The sequence below is a fragment of the Leptosomus discolor genome, chromosome 21 (genome assembly GCF_034619465.1).
Source record: "Leptosomus discolor isolate bLepDis1 chromosome 21, bLepDis1.hap2, whole genome shotgun sequence".
NCBI lineage: Eukaryota > Metazoa > Chordata > Aves > Leptosomiformes > Leptosomidae > Leptosomus > Leptosomus discolor.
The window spans coordinates 6968318-6983237 of record NC_141411.1 but is presented as its reverse complement, the minus strand read 5'-3'; the positions used below and the strand labels follow the sequence as shown (position 1 = coordinate 6983237).

General features: G+C 45.7%; 1 protein-coding gene across 1 annotated transcript in view; it reads left to right on the top strand.

Annotated features, from left to right (window-relative positions):
* LZTR1 (leucine zipper like post translational regulator 1) overlaps window positions 1-14920 on the top strand; it is a 35227-nt gene that overhangs the window by 18610 nt on the left and 1697 nt on the right. The window contains exons 10-19 of the mRNA XM_086476420.1: window positions 2062-2172; window positions 2927-3019; window positions 3952-4047; window positions 4792-4975; window positions 6820-6989; window positions 8864-9020; window positions 10445-10571; window positions 11672-11821; window positions 12036-12141; window positions 12960-13040. Coding sequence (XP_086332546.1) covers window positions 2062-2172; window positions 2927-3019; window positions 3952-4047; window positions 4792-4975; window positions 6820-6989; window positions 8864-9020; window positions 10445-10571; window positions 11672-11821; window positions 12036-12141; window positions 12960-13040 — 1275 coding nt within the window. The remainder of the gene's footprint in view (window positions 1-2061; window positions 2173-2926; window positions 3020-3951; window positions 4048-4791; window positions 4976-6819; window positions 6990-8863; window positions 9021-10444; window positions 10572-11671; window positions 11822-12035; window positions 12142-12959; window positions 13041-14920) is intronic.

Genomic DNA, 14920 nt, shown 5'->3' with positions numbered 1-14920 from the left:
TATGTTGTGACTAGCAAGTGTGGTGTTACTTGGTTAAATATTCATATAATTCATGTTTCCTTGCTGGCAACAAATTGTTAAAATGCTCTAAGTTTTTTTGATTGAAAAAGATGTGGTTGTTAAATACAATGGCTGCTTTTTAAAAGCAAATACTAGAGAATATTGAGAATTATTTCTATTAAAAACAAAACTAGAGTATTATTTATGTAAAAAAAAAGGCAGGGAAAATGACCCGTATAAACCAGGTGGCCTGCATTTGATCTCTGATAAAATAGTTCTTTTTGTTTGTTTTTGATTGGAGAGTTAGTTGTAAGAAAGGTCCTGTGGGACAGCTAGTATCAGCCTGTCCAGCTGTGTGGAAACAGGTCTTGGCAAACAAACTTCGTATTTTGGGATAAGATTGGAGGTCCAGTTGATAACGGTCACTGATGTATTTTTAAACTACTGTAGTATGTTTGATTTTTTCAGTCAGTACATCTTACTTAATTAAGGAGTTTACTACTAAGAACAAACAGAGGCCATATAAAGTAGATTATATTTGACAGTAATCTCATCCTCTTTTGGAGAGCTGTTGAACAGGGGCCCAGCAGGGGTGTACTAATAGATCAATATTATTCCATAATCTTCCCATCATAGTATTTATTAGCAACAACTTTAAAGTTCCTTTGATAAAGTACCCATGAAGTATGCCCGAGACACGAGATACCTTGTTCATCCAGAGGAATCGAGATGCCTTGTTAAACTGGCACAGGCAAATGCACTTTTTACGGTGACCAAATCTGTGGTTTGTACATCTGAGAAAAAAAAAAAAACAGGCCCTGGTTACTGCGTGGGGGGTTGTATCCTCAAATGCTGGTTTGAAGAAAAGAAAAAGTCATGGAAAGTCTGGTGAGTAAGAAGCTAAATGGGACCGTTGTGTGATGCTGTGGTGAAAGGGATAAGTCTGTGGTAATGAAAATGCCAGTCAGCATGGTTTCCTGGAAAATATGTCTCTCCAGATAAACATAATCTTGTTTCATGTTTGAGTTTACTTGAGTGGTGTCTATAAATATGTACAAGAGAATATTTCTTATACCAGAGGGCTTTTTATTTTGTAGGCAAAGATTTAATGAGATTTGCTGCCTGGAAGACAAAACAAGCCTGATCAAACTAGAAAAAAAAAAGAAAAAGTTGTTACTATCAGCACTTGAAGGCTTTATGTGAGCTATCTCAGTGAGATGTGCCGGTTTGATCAGATGCCTTTTGTGTAACCTCAGAAGAAACAGGGAAGAAATGATGTGGTCTGTCCTGTGCAGGAGGGTCACGGCAGCTTTGACTTGCAGTGGCTCCTTCCCGCTTCAAAAACCGCCGGATTGTGCAGTTCCAAGGTGAACGTGTCGCATGGAACCATGCGGTCCCTCCGCCTTATAAAGAGCTGGGGCTTCGCGCGGCGTGAGGTGGCTTCGTTTTCTGTGAACCTGGCACGGTGGGGAAAGGAGACTGGAGTCCGTGGTGCCAGATCTCCAGCGTCGGGCTTCTGTGCAGGCTGAGGTGGCTGGAGGGCCCGTGAGCCAGATGGTGCAGCCCCAGCAGGCCGGGGGGAGGCATGCATTTACAAGCCTGGAGATCAGCATCCTGCTGAGGCAGATGATCATTTACCGCTCAAGTTCCTGACAATATTTGGAATAAGCTCTGAGTTTGCGTCATGATCACATTTGCAGAACCTGTTTATTTCTAGAAGCGCGTTTTATTTTTCTATGTCAAACTTAGCGTGGAGTCTGGGTTTGGCCAGTGGTGTATTTTGTCACTGTCATGACGTGTAGAGCCCTGTGTACGTACCCTGCTGACCAGAAGGTGCAATGGATAGGTGTTTTTAAATGTGACTGGAAAGTATGTTCTAGATACACTAGGAAACAATCCTAAATTAAATGTCAATCTTGGGATGCAAGCATTTGTGTCACTTCAGCCTGCATTGATTTTCCCTTCTCACTGTTGATCTGTTGCAGGTCCTGTTTCTGGGGAGAAAAAAAAAAAAAGGCTTTTATTTATTCCCTCACCTGTTTTGTCACTTTCTTTCCGTAGTTACCCAGCGGGAGACTCTTCCACGCTGCAGCCGTTATCTCCGATGCTATGTACATCTTTGGCGGTACGGTGGACAATAACATTAGAAGTGGAGAAATGTACCGGTTCCAGGTAATTCACTGATAAACGTGCTCAAACGTCCACACCAATTCTGCATGAATCCCTCTGGCTCCGTCTCCGGACGTGGCAGTTTCTGGTCTGGCTGGCCATGAGCTTGATGGCTTTGGTTCCACGTTGTCCTGCAGGCAGCCGTTGCCTTTCAGGTTCAGCTGCCAAAGAGCAATTTGTATCTTTAAAACCTTTTGAGCGATGTTACCTGGACAGACGTTTTGGTAAGGCCGAGCTCTGCAGTGCCTTCTAAAGTCCTAACAGACATCATGACAGCTCATTTTGATAAATTATTGAAAAGTGTATCAGACCGGATTTGCCAGGATGTTTAATTGAAAATGGACTGTTCCTCTTCGTGTGCTGTCAGGTTCAGTACTGAAGTGTTGTCTGAGCTCCCAACCCCCAGTAACTCTGGGAATTTTAAATTTCAAGATACTCACACCAGGTCAAATCCTCCCTGCAGTCAAGTTTTTTTTTTGTTGTGTGGGACCCTCAGACAAGTCCGGAGAGCAGGTGAGGCTCCGAGCCGCCAAATCCTGAAATCTGCAAGTTGTAATGCGCCACAGTTCTTCCACGTTACTCTGCGTTACCTTTGCCCCTGCATGTCTTTGGTTTGCTTGTTATTTTCTGCTTTATAAACTATGTTGAGGTTGAGTTAATAAGAAAATCCAGTGATAGCAGATGTAACTGCAGTGCTTTTGGATAGAGCCGTTTAAAATGAATTCTGTCTTCTGTGGGGTTTGGGGTTTTTTTTTAGTTTTCCTGTTACCCTAAATGCACTCTACATGAAGATTATGGAAGGCTGTGGGAAAACAGGCAGTTCAGTGACTTGGAGTTTGTTTTGGGAGAGGTGAGTAGAATTTACTGAAGAGGTGCCAACGGGGGTGTTACTGCGCGTGTAGCACGTTTGCTGGGAAAAAGCAAATTGTACAATGGTTGTGCCAGGAACCTGGGCATGAAGTTCTAAGAGCAGCGTCACTGGTGAAAATGATGTCTGTCTGGTTTAGGATGTTACACTAATCCAGGCAAATTTCTAAAGCTGCAAATGAGAAGAAACTTTTCAGCTGAGAAGATCCGTGGATCACTGAGACATAACCCAAATGTATCAGAGCACATTATATATAGTTGCAAAATGAAAATGATACGAATGATCTCTGTACTCTGAGGTCCCAACTGTCTCTTGGAAAGAGCAGGTCAGTGGTTTGCAGATCCATGTTTCATTTCAAGAGCCATTTTTAATTACTGAAATAAAATAGAATGGCAAAAGGCAGCACAGGGGAATGATTCTCTAGTCATGAAAACAACTCTAAAATTTTAAAAAGAATATGTTTTCTGAAGAAAAACATGAAAACTTTGAACTTACCTGCATTCCTTTTGCAAAATAAAGTTATAAAACACTTTGCAGAGATCAGGTGATAGATCCTCAACAACAACAGATGAAATAGATTATGAAGAGCAGTAGCAAAAAAACATACTGTTGTTCTGAAAAGAGAAAATGAAACCAAAAATCAGATGCAGCCATAAGAAGCCGTGTCTGTGACGCTGAACCTCAGTGAACACAACAAAGACTCTTTCCAAACGGTATTTCCCATTCGCCTTTAGGGAAAATAGGTGTTGAATTTCATTTGTATGTGCAGATGCAAGGTTGCCTTTGGTTCTAACTTAAACGAAATGTATGGTAACCTGGAGTTCAGCCCAGGTTTCCACGACTTCTGCCATCTGCCACCACCGTGTGATCGGGGAATCAAAGTTCAATATGTTTTCTTCCATTGCCTTTGACAGAAGGAAGAACGAGTCCGAGGGCACACCGCAATTGTTACAGCTCGCTGCAAGTGGCTGAAAAAGAAGATCATCCAGGCAAGGGAGAGGTTGAAACAGGTGAGTCTTTTAGAAAAGGAATCTTGTGGCAAGGTAATGCTTTTTCTGCCCAATTTTGGAAATGAGGTTGTCAGGAAAAAAAAAAAATCTGCTGAGACAGATGTAGGGCCAGAGCAGCATCTCTTGCAAAGGGGCTCTTGAGCAAGTGAAATGGAGAGGGTAGTTAGTATTAACGTAGGCTCCGGGATGTGTACCGGGTCAGGCGGGGAGCGTAACATGGAGGAGCCGAAGTTAATCCAGTTATCTGGATTTGGTGTACGGTTCTTGGGAGCTCTCCTAGCTGCCTAAATTCTGATCTAGTGGAATACCCCTGGGGTGGTATGCATACCCCTCCCTCTGGGGAGGGTAAAAGCTGCATGGCACCAGGAGTGGCCTGCAAGATGAGACAGATTAGAGGGAAGGCAGTGTTAAGGTTTTGAGGCTGACTGTTCCCTTTACCGTAGTATTTCCTGACTTTTTCCAGAGTTGAAGATCTGGTGCCTCTGGATCATTGTCTATTAATTTTAATAACTTACAGCTTTTCAGCAGCAAACGTGTTACTGCTCTTGAGGAAGTGGTAGCACACAACCTGCAGTAAGACATAAGGATGCCTCGTTGCCCCTCAGTTAATTGCTTTGCCACCCCACGGCCCTCCATCTTCACTGGAAGAGGCTGTAGGGAGAGACTGTGAAAGTGAAACCTGAAAGTAACAGCGTGCCTGTCTGTCTCCTTTCTGTCTGTCTCTCTCTTTTTCTGTCTCATTAGAAATCAAAGCAAGATATTGAAGACGAGGGACATGCGACATGTCAGAAGGATGGGATTGGCGGGAATGTCAAGTTGTGCCGCCTGCAGCCGCTGCTGGAAGTGCCCATCCGAGAGGCCGAGGCGCAGCCCTTCGAGGTGCTCATGCAGTTTCTGTACACGGATAAAATAAAATACCCTCGCAAAGGTAGGACAGCAGGATAAAAAAATACTAGCAACTGAGGAACAAACATTTATTTTGATACAGAGCAGGATTGAGCATTTGCAGATGATCAGTACTGCTCTAAGTGCTTAATTACTTACCTGAGATTAAAAAACCCCCAGATTTCTATCAAACCATACTGAGGGTGCTTTGCTTTTTCCTAATTCTTTTCAAACATCAAGGAAAAGCAGGTTCTTGATCATTCCAAAAGGTGTAAAAAAAAACCAAAACCCAGACAAACAAACAAAAATGTCATGGTGTTTTGAACAGTACAGCAGCCTGCCTGGAAGGACCGTGTGTCCTGGGTTGGCTTATTTCCTTTTTCTGGTGTTGTTTTGATCCGTTGCAAACTGAGCCCCCACAGAAAGGCAGGGCAAGGCAATGTTTATCATCTCTTCAAATGCCAATCCAGAGGAATGCCTCAAGAAAGGAAAAATCCATTTGATGCCTTCATTGAAGATCCCCGAGTTAAAAACACTTGCAAGCTGGGAGGTAATGGCCAGAGATCTCTCAGCTCCCACTCAGCCTGTCTAACTCACTCGTGGCCACGTTTGAGCGGTGAGGTCTGTTGGGCTGTGGGAGTCAGACCGGGTACCCAGCAGGAGCTCCAGCTGGTGGGGCTGGGGAAGCTGCAGCCACGTGGCAGCGTCAGGCCAAGCGAGGTACGTCTAGCCAACGCTGAACGCTTTGCTGCAGTTTCAGTGCAGGATCTTTCCTTTCTATGAGAGGTGATTGTCTGGAAAATGATGATTTGTATGCGCTTGTCCAAAGGCTTTCCCTGCGAGGTGCCCATCTGAGAGCAAGCCCCATTCGTGGGGACGGGGGGATCTTCTCATTGGTGTCTGCTGACCTTGCCAGAGCCCGCTCTCAGCCGCTTCACTGATCCTCAGCATGCTCACTTCAGGACAGGATCAGACCCAGGAAAGGGTTATCACTCGGAGCTCTTCCCTTTGTTACAGGCTTCCCAGGCAGCCTGCCACCCTTCCCCCAGCCCATCAAACCTTCTCCCTGGTGCTTATCTTTCTGCTGGGATCCTCCGAAGGCCCTGTCCTGACCATTTGTATTCCTGGTTGCTCCTCTCAGTTCAGAGAGCAGCACCTTGGGGATCCATCCAGCGGCTGAGCTAATAGCGTTGGGCATGCTTATCAAATGGGATTTTCCGATTAGACGCAGGGAAGGCACGTGACGTTCAAGAAGGCTTTTCTCTATCAAAAAGTAGTTAACAGCAGATGGCCAGAGATCTCCTGTGAGGAAAGCAAAGGCAGTGGAGGATTATTGCTTGAGTTGCTGTCCCAGTAGCCCCACTGCAGGGGCCTGTGAAGGTCCCCACTGCCCCTCTCTTACTTCAGCCCTCTCTTCTAGACCAGCCTCAGATCTGTACGTGCGCTGGCACAGAGTGCCCTCATAAGCGTCTGTCAAAATCAAGGAGCTGATTGCTAATACTGCATAAAAACCAGGGACTGCAGCAGAGCTATTAGCAGCTGAGCTCTTTGGAAAACAGGGCTGCTAGCTTTGGAGCTTGTCAGTATTTTTAAAGACTTCACTTCCTTTTGAGGGTTTTAAAAAATTGTGATCCAGATTGTCACAAAATCCTTGTCCAAAAAATCTTTTGGGCTGGCTGTTTCATGCCTCAATTTTGAAACTGCTTTTTTAGTACCAATTCAGATTTTGTCTAACCAGCGATGGAAATTTTCTCCATAAAAATACTCCAGTTTCTGCCCTTTCTACTATTCCAAATGCTCAGGTTGATGTAAAAAGAAATACTTTGAGAAGGGTGCCTCTATTTGGTTCTGTGAGCTCTCCAGCATTTTTATCTCTTGTGATTTCAGGTCATGTGCAGGATGTGTTACTTATTATGGATGTATACAAACTGGCCTTAAACTTCAAGCTCTCTCGACTCGAACAGCTCTGCCTTCAATATATTGAAGCATCTGTAGATCTGCAGAATGTGCTCATTGTGTGTGAAAATGCTAACAAGCTTCAGCTGGATCAGCTAAAGGTAACCATATTTTGCATACAAAGTAACTGATAAGAAATTTAAAAAAATGAAATTTATGTAACTAATGTTTTGCAAAAGCTGTCAGCTTTTGCAAATTCAGTTCTTTCCTATAATTATAGTTGCTTGAACATATGTTAGTGTGGATTGTCCTGCAGTTGCTTGTGAATATTATGTAGTTTTTTTTCACTAAGTGTTTGATATTTTTGCGTATCTGCCCTGTAGGATATAAAGGGCAGAGGGACTTCGGGTTTTCATCGGTTCACTCTCACTGCAGCAAGATGGAACCAGTGCATTTTCTGGTCCCACTGTTTTATACAGAGACTGCAAACAGGTTCTTTCACCTGATCTGATGAAAAAGCTCAATTCTCTTCTCATGCTTTTGACCCGAAAGAGACCCTACTGAAAAAGAAAATGTGTCTGCGATTCCTTGTCTCTGTGTAGTGGCTCAAGGGCTTTTAGGCGTTTGCTGAGAGTCGTGGTAGAGTCGATAGTCCCAGGCTTCAGACCGTGATTTGCTGTGATGGTCTGGTTCCCACCAACAGCGGCCAGAGCCAATTCTGCTTAAAGCTGCAGAGAAGCAGCTCCTCCAGGCAAGTCCAAGAGTCAGTGCAAGATCAGGCAATGATATTTGAGCAGCCTGTGCACATCGGTTGGCCATATAGCTGACGGCTGCAAGCAGAGTGAGACTGGGGAAACCAGTATGCACCAGCACTTCCTCAGGGATAGTGTTTAGATACTGGATTTGGGCGAAGGAAAGACATCCAGGAGGACAGCAGCAAGTATGTAAATGCTGGCACAGCCTTTGGTGCGTAGGACCACGATGCCGTTAGCTGCCCAGCAGCTCAAGCAGGTATCTCAGCGTTGGTGGATCTAGTGCCATTGGTTTCAGAGCAGCCAGCTTGCTCCACCTGCCGTAGCTACCAGCAGGGTGACAGAGGCTCTTCCACATGACTCTCATGTGGTCAGGATCACCCTGGGTTGTCATCTTGTCTTCTCAAGTGCGCGTTAGTCCTGAGTAGGTGCCGTCTGCAGAAGGCTGCTCTTTCTGGCATCCTAGTCATTGTTTAAAACATTTTACAGATGGGTCCTCGGCAGATCCCTTTGGATCCCAGGTGAGATAATTTGGCAGAAAATGGACCGCAGCAATTATTCTGTGGGTGGATTTTGTCCTCAATTTATGGTGAGCTGGTGTAGATTGTATCTTTTGCTTATTGAAGTGTCCTGAGGGAAAGCCTTGGTTCACACTGGCAAATGGAGTGCCAGTTTTGTCCCTGTTTAGCGTTAGGTCTGGTTCATTTGTCACCTCTCCACTGCCTTGATGTGTGTAGCACGTCTGTCATACAAGAACCTACAAGAGCTCTTTCAGACTGTTCACAGCCTGCACAGAAAAGGTTACAGCAAAATCCACACAAGGAAATCCTGCAAACTATTTGTGCCCTTAATGAATAGTGTTGAGAGTTCAGATCTCTTCACCCTTCTAATGAACTTTTGGTGTCTAATTGTATAAAGAATTGTTATGATACAGCATGCAATCTTAGTTAGCTCCATGAGGTTTTTGGTCTCCTCAGATTCCTATTCTAGAAATCTTCCGAGGAGCTAGGTGAGAGACAATTAATCCTTTCCTTGTTATTGTTTCTTAGTCAGGTTTTTCTCGATGCTTAGAATTGTCCTGAGTTTCCTGTTCAAGTAGGGGCCTGAACGGTCTCGTAGTGAGGAGGTCCCTGTTTGATAGTTCCAGCTGCAGGATCCATGTGGAGGGCCATGGGGAAAGGCTGGCAGCTTACACGTGTGACGTGGTAACGTTTATGCAGTGCTGTAGGATGACTTCGTACAGCAAACTGTAATTGTTTTATTAACATTGTGGTTTTTTTAAGGAACATTGCCTGAACTTTGTGGTGAAGGAATCGCATTTTAATCAGGTAATAATGATGAAGGAGTTTGAGCATCTTTCTTCATCGCTCATTGTGGAGATTGTACGGAGAAAGCAGCAGCCTCCTGTTCGAACACACTCTGATCAGCCGCTGGACATCGGTAACTTTTCTGCTTTATGAAGTAATTAGTTGTGCTGGTTTTGCATTGCTAAGGTTTGCTCAGTCTGGGAAGCAGACCCTGCAGCCCACCAGTTCTCCAGTTGGTGTAGCTGTGCTTAGACTGTTTCCCAGACTAAGACAGAGCATCCCAGTTCTTTTTCCAGTGAGCTTCCATCAGACAGTATCCCCACCAAAATACATGAAAGGTCATGTTAAATATCCTGATTCTGTTCAGAGAGAGAGGAGGCAGAAGGAGCAGAAGGGTGTAAGGAACCATTCAAAGAAAAGGCAGTGGAGGTTCAGTTTAAGTGGACTAGAAGGTAACAAAGCTGAGCTGCTCGTAGGTTTTAACCAAAGAGGAGCAGGAGTAAGGAAGAAGATCTTGTGAGTAGGCCGCTGCTGACAAGGTTGACCTTATTTTTGCATGTGTGTGTGAGAGAGAGAGAGAGAAGCATGGAAAAATTAGCCAAGAAATAGAAAAGTTAATAGAAGAAAGGAATAGAAGATATAGGGAGGAGAAGACTTTGAGAAGATAAATTACCTCTGCCAATGGTCACGCTTCTCATTTTCCTTCTGTGGTTGTGCTGGAAGGGGAAGATTTAGTTTACAATTCCATTACGGAATTCGTCAAGGACTGATTTGGGACTAGTCTTATTCAAGGTTTTGTCATCCTGACACACAAAAGAAGGAATGTAATCGTGAAAGTTGCTGAGGCCATGAAGTTCAGAGGCATTGCCAGTGTTGATTTTGAACACTGCACAAAAATAATTGGGAACTGGAGAGAAAGATGGGGAAGCCAGTCCTGGAAGGGCAAGTAGAAAGCGTTTGGCTGGCATTTGTCCCAAGGGGAAGCGGGGTGCACCGTCCAGGAAGATGTACCCGGTGCTGGAACGGTGCGGGTGACCAAACATCGAAAAACTGAAAGAGAACTTTGAAAATATGAGTGAATTTGGATCAAACCTGAATGTGCTCTGTTTCTCAATTGTTGTGTATTTTTGAAAGTTAATTAAAATGTTGGATAAAAGAAGGCTTTTTTGAGGATTTGGGAAAGATTTTTTCATTAAGAGACAAAATTTTATGTTCTTAGTGGTTGGAAATAATGAAAAGAAAAGGGTGGGGAAGCATCAGGTTTCTTTATCAGTAGAGAACACCTTTCCATGTGGCCACTGCTGCTGTTTGCCATCAGCAGTTTGAAAGCAGAGCTGCCAGGTTTGTTTCTGGGAGGGCAGTAGGTAATGGATTGGGATGGGGAAGGATGGAGCTCATTTTGCTCCAAGATTATGAGGAAGGGCCTGCCTCCAACTCGCCCCAAGGGTTCCAAAGGAAAGAGGGGTTGGAGCTATGGCTTGGCCAGGTGTTAGTTTGATAGTACCTGGTCGCCTGGAAGTATCGTGTCTGTAACTATTTCATTACATTAACTTTCAGGAACGTCTTTAATTCAGGACATGAAGGCTTACCTAGAAGGGGCCGGGACTGAATTCTGTGATATCATCCTTCTCTTAGATGGGCACCCTCGGCCAGCCCATAAGGCGATCCTCGCAGCCCGCTCCAGGTGAGTCACTGTTTGCTAAAACTGGAGCAGACCCCGTGTGTGGGAAGTGCAGGGCTGGGCACCCGTGGGGCAGCTTGTCTTTTGTGGGAGACAGGGAGGAACTTGGTGTCCGCATGGCGTGTAACGTGCAGCTTTGCTCAATGAGTGTAATAAGCCTCTAAGCAGCAGTGATTAAATAGGGTTTTTTTCAATTTGATACCCAGCAGGGAAAGATAGGAGGAAATTAAAACTGTAGAGATTCTCTAGAGGTTGTGTAAGAAGCTGCACTGCGAGACAGAGAGTCTGTAAAATCCCAGGAAGGGGAAAAAGGGGTAAAACATGAGGTGGTTTCAGTGAAGCAGAAAGCAACACATGTCCACTGAGGTCGGAAAGAGTCTTCTGATGGTGAACATCCATTTTGAATCATGTGAAACTGGAATCTCTTTCTCACTTGCTGGTATTTAAGGTTGGGTATGAATAAGCGTAACAAAAAGTGGTGCATGACAGAGACTGGATTGTTCCCGCACTTAGCTGCAGAGGCAAGTGGTTCGCCCTTCTGAAGGTGGGTACTATTCTGCCCCCTCAGTACGCGGATGAAGTGGGTTTGTGTTTCACTTGTCTTCTGTGTACCTGCGCCTTTATGTCCTGCCAAACATTAAGCATTCACGTAACATTTCTGTTTCAAATGCTGTCACAGGTTTTTTCCAGTCCTGGTAATAATATTCAGTATTAGTTACCGTGGTATTTTACCAGAAGCATTTCACAGCTCTTAGAACAACCCTGCATGATTGACAGCCTGTAGATACCAAGGAAATTCATAATGCTTTAAGCTCTCTACTGGGTCTTATGCAAATAAGATGAAAATCAAAGCACCATGTGTCCTAATTTTCAAGAAACAGAGACAAATTTCAGGTGGTGCTGATGGAAATTAGGGGGATTATATTTGGAGCTCTCTCACAGGCAGACATATATGAGGCAATAATTTATCAGTGGTTTTTGCCCAGGTTGTTGCCTGAATTTGCTTCTTGGAAGCTGCAGTGCTTAACAGCAGCCTTTGAACAGCAGTGGGTAAACCCATCTGGCTGCAGAACGTGTTACACCAGTTTTATTTCCTTTTCCAGTTACTTTGAAGCCATGTTCCGTTCTTTCATGCCGGAAGATGGGCAAGTGAATATTTCTATAGGTGAAATGGTGCCCAGCAAGCAAGCATTCGAATCTATGCTTAGATACATTTATTACGGAGAAGTAAACATGCCTCCTGAAGACTCCCTGTATCCTTAAATCTAAAGTAATTGAAGGATCTGTCTCGAATGCGTGCACAGCAGCTCACCTTCCTTTTGCTCTAGATGACCAGGCACAGCCTGGGAGGGTTATTTGTCAGGGCTGCAGTAACAGGCACTGCGTTTTAACTTCTCCCATTGATCTGCATGTAGAATCAATGCTGTTGCCTTTGCTTTACCTTTTTTTCCTTAACGAGATTCCTAGCTACCTCTTTGCTGCACCTTACTATTACGGCTTCTCCAACAACAGACTACAAGCCTACTGTAAGCAGAATCTAGAGATGAATGTCACAGTGGAGAATGTGCTCCAGGTAATTGTCCCCAGGCAGCTTTAATGACTCGCTTGACTTAGATACAGGGCAGCCAAAGGGTCAAGTGGGTACCCCCAGTGCCAGGTTCACTGAGTTGCTTCCAAACTGGCTTCCACTGAGACGGCACAAACCCTCGTAACGACGGGGCCCCGTGTGGGTCCCACACCTGCGGGAGCGCGGCCTTCCGTGGCTCTGTCTCCTTGCCTGCCTTTTGGGTCGCTCGTGCTCCTGTGGTGCGCAGCAGGTGTTGCTCGGCTGGCCAACGGGGGTTCCTCTGGAGCTCCTCATCCCCCGTTGTAGACCAGTGTTTCTAAAGGTCTCCTAAAGATGTCCCATGTGCTCAGCCTCAGCTCCAAACCCTTTATTGTTGACTTGGTACCACGGCAAACAGCGACGTGCAGGTGACATTGGTCTTGTTTTATCAGTAATGCCGGCGGGCTCTGGCAATGAAGGGTAAGCTAACGAAAGGTGTTCTGTGGTGGGGAAGCCTATAGGTGGGCAGACCGAACCTTCTGCGGCACGAGCAGTCTCGGTTCCCACGTGAACTGCTTTTGGCTCTTGCCAGTCTCGCTGGGGCACCTGAGGGAACCTGGCTCTGAAACAGATCTGCAGTTTCCTACTGATTATCTCCTGAGGACTCCATAAATTTTGAATCCAAGGCTTATTTTTGAATAGTTCAGAAAAGGTTCAGATTTGTAATGAAAAATGGAGACGTTTTCCTAGCTCAGAGGAATCACCTCCTCTGAGCCAGAACAGCGTTTGTGGGCTGTGCGGCTGAGCTGAGTGGAAGGAAAATCACATCATTGCTTTTGCTCTAGATTTTAGAGGCAGCTGACAAGACCCAAGCCCTGGACATGAAGAGGCACTGCCTGCACATCATCGTGCACCAGTTCACCAAGGTTGGTTGCATCTTTTCTGGGGCTTTTGAGAGCTGCTGTCCTCGGTCGCTGCGTTGGTTAAAGACACAGTAATGTAGGAATCCATTTCGTTCTTTCTCATGTGAGACAGCTGAGAGTTGGCTGTGTGTGACTGACACTCTCTGACGAGTCTGCTAGGCATACTTTTCACACCAAAAATAAATGAAAGACTACAACAGCCTAGTCTGGAAATGTGAAGACCTTTCAAAACAGAAGCTACCCAGAATTGCTTCCATTTCCACTTGTTCCAGCTCTTAATTTTGTGCCGTGCCATCGTTGTGTTCTCGTGTGTACCGCAAGATACGATTGTTACGTGTTGAGGGCACAAATCTCTCTTTCACTAGTGGTTGTGAGTGTGCTGCTCATACTTCTCCTGAAGTATTCTCTGCCGTAGATGTTACATTGTCACGTGCTCAAAAGGCAAATTACCGTGTCCTGGCTGGGCCTTCTGTAGTTTCCGTGTTTTGGTACATGGGCTGATGTGTTAGTGATAGGAAAGGTCAACAGCCTGAGGTGCTGATATTCCTGTTGTCACTCGAGAGAATAAGGGTACTGTCATTTGGTTGTTCCTATGACATATCATCCCTCCATGAGAGTTACCAAGCAGGTCACCAGTTCATTGCACAACTTACTAGCATTGTTGAAATTGGTAGATAAATCATAGGAATTGGGATTTCTGGATGCCACACCCTTACTGATAGTAACCCGCTAGTTATTACTCAAGCAGCGTGCTTGCTTCTGTATGTTTAAACTCTCAGTCCTCCCACCACTGCCCGTGGGCAAGGAAAGCACTGCTGAGTCCAGTTTGTGTCTGGAGATGAGGCAGAGGGAGGTGTTCAGGCTCTTTATTAGTGACCAACGTGATGCATTTTATGTTCAGAAATCACTGAAAACGCATGAAAAACTTTGAGAGAGGAGCCGGCATCCAGGCCTCACGCTCCCAGTGGAGCCTCCCCAGCCCAAGGTTACAGCCCCCACCTCCATCTTACGTCCGTTCTTCTGCCTCCCGAGCCCTGCGGGGCGGCCCCGCTGCGGGTCACAGGGTAGGGACGTCTCCTGGGCTGTGGGGTCAACGCTTCGCAGCCCCTGAGAGCTGAAATCTCACAGTCTTAACTTCCCAGTGGAGACCACAGGAAGACAAACAGGTTGGTGTGATTCTCACCAGAATGTACTGGGGGAAATGAGCGTTGCGACATTCAGACACAGATTTGAACTGAAGGGCGTCACTCCATTGTACTCCGCTAACCGGAATATGTGGGAATGTTTTATATTTAAACTGTTGACTGTTAGAACAGTTTCCATCAAAATGTGGCTGGAAGACTGTCAAGCAGATGTGCACGAAGAAATCTTTAATTATGCAATGTTTTTCTTTGGCCTGAGAGGCTTCAGTGTGTGATTTTTGGCCCAGCGCTGGGTGACTCTATGTGTGGCTGGACACGAATTCTTGCCGTCCTGCTCCCTGGCAAGGCACAGGCTCTGCAGGGTGGTTCGTTCTGGCTGTGCAAGCCCGGGGGGGTCATCAGGGCTGAGGCAGGTGGCGTGTACGGCCGTTGGGGTCTCCTGTGCTTCCAGCTGGTCTCAATTCGGACCATGAAGGAGTTTTCCCCACGGTAAGAGCGTTAATCGAAGAGCTGTTCCCAGCGGTTCGCTACTTTGGGCAACGTGTTTCTGGGCTCTGTGTGTCAGTACTGTGCAAAAGCCCTAATAAAACTGCTGTTGTGAAGTGTTTGCACTGACACCCTGATCTGTTCCGCCGCAGCGCGTGCCTCGGCGCAGGGCATCGTTCCCGCTAGCGTTAAGGGGGTCTCCTCCCCTCCCGGTCCTCGCAGACCCTTATTGTGGGGATATTCCTTCAAGCACAT